The sequence below is a fragment of the Abrus precatorius genome, unplaced genomic scaffold, assembly GCF_003935025.1.
Source record: "Abrus precatorius isolate BTA unplaced genomic scaffold, Abrus_2018 Scaffold7, whole genome shotgun sequence".
NCBI classification, from domain to species: domain Eukaryota; kingdom Viridiplantae; phylum Streptophyta; class Magnoliopsida; order Fabales; family Fabaceae; genus Abrus; species Abrus precatorius.
This window is the reverse complement of record NW_020874417.1, coordinates 915,975-920,882: the sequence shown is the minus strand read 5'-3', so window position 1 is coordinate 920,882 and position 4,908 is coordinate 915,975. Positions and strand designations below refer to the sequence as shown.

The 4,908-nt window shown below is 30.6% G+C and overlaps 1 protein-coding gene across 1 annotated transcript; it reads left to right on the top strand.

Moving 5' to 3' along the window:
- The first annotated feature begins 4,124 nt into the window (after window positions 1-4,124).
- On the top strand, window positions 4,125-4,908 carry LOC113873810 (proline-rich protein 1-like). The gene is made up of 2 exons (XM_027512135.1): window positions 4,125-4,443; window positions 4,580-4,908. The coding sequence occupies exons 1-2, from the start codon at window positions 4,125-4,127 to the stop codon at window positions 4,906-4,908; spliced, it is 648 nt and encodes a 215-aa protein (XP_027367936.1).

Sequence of the window (4,908 nt, the reverse complement as noted above, 5' to 3'; positions counted from 1 at the left end):
TGGTTTATGGGAGAAGGAAATCCTGGTAGAGGGATGAGAATAAGGTGCATGGCTAATTGGGCTTATATAGAGGATGGAGATTTTTGTCTTATTAATGGGAATGAAGGCTTTAGCTGTTGGAAGTCAACTAGAATAATTTGCCTTGGTGTTGAGGCCATGCTACCAAGAACATTGTCAACAGCTCCAGCTGGCAATTGTGAAACATTTGATTAATTAGGTATTTAGGAGGAACACATGGATTAAGCTTACGGTAAACAAACGTGCATGTATGCAACTATTCCATATATATATATATATATATATATACACAATATTTATTTGTTTACATTGCTATTAATATTTGTTTGGTGGACGACTTAATACATACCCGTGGGACTTATATAATGTAATTTTAGTTTGTCAACAGCTGGGTTGGTTCCCAGCATTCATAAGACACAGAAATACAAAATGAAAGATAATAACGACACCAATTTGGATGATCTTTGACAAAGATATGTCATTTTCAAGCTAGTTTGGCTAACAAAATCACAAATATAATCTGATTGATTGACTATAATGTCTAAGTAATAGCTTATTCTCTGATTTTTCTAGGTCTTTTTTTTCTTCTTGTGGTGCTGTATATTAATTTAAACATTTTACTGAGACGTACCTTCTGTCTGAACTTTCACAATCCAATGTTAAGTCATTGCTTAATTTCCAGCCCACAAATCCTTGCATTCTGTATTTCAGCAATCCTTTGTTAGATGTTGACCGATTGAAAGCTATATATTAACTAATGATCCTTGCTGAGTATAAAGATTCATTTTTAATTCCAACTAGTGTTCACCTAAGTCAAATTATATATTTCCTATGGCGCGTTTTTCTCTGTCAACTATTATCTTGCTTAAAACGATCAATATAACCATAGCAAAAGTAAGAAAAACCACTAATAAGGTTGGGTGTGGTGATAAACCGGCCGCATTCTTATGGGAGGAATCAAAATTTAAATCATAAACCTGAAAGTTATTGAAAGAACCTTCTAATCACGAAGGTATGCGGGCTTAAAGCAATGTCTGAAAAATAAAACCTAATCACAGAGGGGAAAAAAAAGAAGAATTAATACAAGAGAAAGAAAGTTTCAAAGAATAATGTGGTCCAGAAGCTTTTATCAAGATGATTAAAAAATTATCATAAAAACTCAACATTAAGGAATTCAATTAACTAAGAGAAATTAAGCAAGAGATTGGATCATGCATCCCCGCACTTTTAGTTTGCTAAAAAACAGAGAAGTATCTTTTTGGTCAATTTTTTTTTTAAGGCAATTGGTAATTAATTACCATTGCTTGCTAGTTGGTAATAAATTACCCCATAGTCGCATAGACGTGAATGACGTAAAGGTCTTCTATTTTAAATAATAGTAAAGTTTTTGTTTTAAAATGATTTTAGTAATATTGTGTTTAAGAGTAATAGTTTAAAAATGAATTTAAAGAAATAAATTTATTAAAATGACAAAGTATTAATATTTTTAAAAAGAAAATTTAACATTTTTTAAATTTCTCATAATATCCAAATTTGCAGGTGGAGATTAATTTTTCAATAACTACACTAAAAATTAATACTAAAATAACAAATTTTTATCCAAACAAATCCCTATTTGATTTACATTAAGACTAATTTTCCTACACCGTAGATATATTTTAATAACAACTTATAATCAAAGTTATATTTAACTTAACAAATTAAAATTAATTATTTAAAATTTATAATAAATAAAAAATATCATAAAATGTCATTTAATTCTCTTAAATTCTATATTTTTTCTGTTCTTTTCATAAGAAATGATATGATTTTTTAAATAATAAAAAACATAAATTCATTTTCAAAGTGTATTGACTGTGGAAAAAATATATATCTTTATTTTTTTATAAAATTTGTATTATAAAATATTTTTTTTACTTGTGCAATATTACACAAAATAAAAAATTTATAAACATTAAATTTTCATAAAAAATATATCATTAAATATTGTTAATATATTAAATCCTGTAATTTTTTTTTATAAAAACTCATTATATATAACTTTTTATCCTTTATAATGTTACAAGCTTAGAAAAATTGTAATAAAATATTTAATTTTACATATATAATAGTATTTAATATATAATTTATCAAATTTATTATTTAATATTATAAATATTTTTAGAATTAAATACAATTTTTTTATACAAAATACCAAAGAAAGTATTTTACCAGCAAAACAAAAGAGCCGCCACTATACCATTTAATTTGCAACGGGAGACAATAGATGAATTGTTAATCCTAAAATAAAGAGCCTACACTACACATCACCCCAAAAAGGTCTTGTGATTGAGCAAAGTTTTAGATAATCCCGTAACTTAGTTTTATGTTTTCTGGAATACCTTCTAAACGCATATTTTTCTAATTTTATGGAATATCTAATAGCAATTAGCTAGACACCTTTTTCTTTGCCTCTCTATCTTTTCTACTCTTTGTTCTTCCGTGACGGAGTTTGCCTCATTCTAGCCGAGATATATGTTGAACTAGTCATTAAAAAGATCAAATAATGTCTTCTCGTTGACAAAGTCAATTGTTGTATGTGTCTGTTATGAGAGAAGAGAGACTGGTGTGCCACTTTTTGTTTTTGGGTGGAGAGATTATCTCTATATTTTTGTTTTTGTAGGAAATTTACTATCTAATTTTTGGGATATGTATGAGGAGGGTGGCTGCTAAGCACAACTTCAACTCAGGAAAATTTAAATTCATGCACGTCGAGAGCTCAAACTCTCATTTATTGTATACAAACACTATATGCAAGTTTAACGTTAAATTAAATCTAGTTGAACTTTCTTATTCCTAGTAAATTGTTTTAAAAATAAGCTCTCAATCTGGATGAAACGGGCTAGGAAGTACTACTACTAATGCACAATGCATTCCAGTCAGGTGCTACTTAACTTTTAACTAAACATATATTCAATATGGCACGTTTGCAAGTTGGAAACAAATCTTTCTTTAAGTTCACACATGAATGCGTGTTAATCCAATATAATAGCTGGGTTCTTAGATACCACGATACGATGAGATGCAACTTTTCCAATTTTAATTTACGTTTTGTGTGTTTGATTAATTAATTTGCTAGTTAATATCATCAACATTAGTTCGTAGTAATAATTTGTCAATGATACATGTGTGACTGCGTGTATTTCCTATTGAAAGTTATCCTGCTCGAACTTAAAATTCAAATTTAAAATTATTTATTTAGTTAAAACATCTTTTATAATTTGATTAATGTGTTTGGTAGTATATTTGATGTTTTATTATTTGTTCTATTTTATATTTAACATGTGATATATTCAAAATATAAGCAAATAATTATTATATATTTGCAAGTATTTTAATTGCGAAAAATTTTATATATGCAATCTTTATGATAATATTAAAGAAAACAATTTGATTGATAAAATTTTTTTAATTAAGAATTCTTAAAAGTGTTATTTTATTAAATTTAACATCTTACGTCATTCAAGCTTATCTTTTTACGATCTAACCTATCTAATGAGCTAGATTTGCTTATATAGACAGTCCAGTACTCTTGTTTTTTTGGTCAACCAAATGTCATTTCTTAAGCGACGAAGTTTTCTTTTTGGGTCGCGGAGAGCTGAAGTTTGTTACAGTCCAGAATGCAAATGGGCGAAAACAATTGTGTGGCCAGTTAAGGGATGGTATGGACCATAAAAAAAATACAGGGAAGACTCTTCAAACTTTCACGAAACACCTGCAAATGAAGTGTCCAAAATCTATAGAGGTGAAGATCACGTTCAGGGCCATATTATTGACCATGAATTTTATGGTTTTTAAGTCCATAACGTGAAACCAACTATTGCTCCATCCAATCATCCATATATTATTATATATTTCTTCCACATTTCCAAAACGCATTATGCATAAGATAATTGGGCGATCATTCTCTCTATAAATAGCCAAGGTATTTGGTGCATTGGTAGCTCACCATAACTTGGAAGCATTTTTTCATTACCCATTTGCAAAAGCATTACAAAGAATCTCACCATAACTTGGAAGCATTTCTTCATTACCCATTTGCAAAAGCATTACAAAGAATTTTATTAATGGCTTTCCTTCAGTCCCTCGTCGCAACCTCTATGCTGCTTTCGGCATTGCTAGTCTTTGCCTCGGCAACTGATTATGGGTATGGTCCAGCAACGCTTCAGAACCCCAAACCCGAAACAGATTACAAACCACAGCCTACAAAACCAGATTATGAAGTGCCCAAACCCGAAAAAGATTATTATAAACCACAGCCTACGAAACCAGATTATGAAGTGCCCAAACCAATAGGAGAAGATGAAGTGCCACTGCTGCCCACAATCATCAGTGTCCAAGGAGTTGTTTTATGTAAATCAGGCTCTAATTACTTCCCAATTCAAGGTATATTATTTTTTTTATTTTTAAAACATTTTTTATGGCTGTGTTGTCAATTAAGTAACTTATGTTATGATAGTTTGGGGTATGGTGATATATATTTGTTAATAATTGTATATGGATGGACGTGTGAGGGGTGCAGGAGCCGTGGCACGAGTTACGTGCGGATGTGTGGACGAGAATGGGTACGAGACAGGTCCTATATCAGTATTGAGTGATGCAACAGATGGAAAAGGTTATTTCTTGGCCACAGTGACACTTGCGGAGTTTGGACACAAATTGAAGTTTGGAGAATGCAAAGCATACCTTGACAGTTCTCCGTTAGAGACATGTAAAGTTCCCAGCGATGTCAACTACGGGATCAGTGGTGCTACCCTTTCTTCTTATCGTACTCTTGACAATAAGAAGAAATTGTACTCTGTCGGACCTTTCTTCTGCACCTCCCAATCCCCACCATATTCCAGCCCCTAA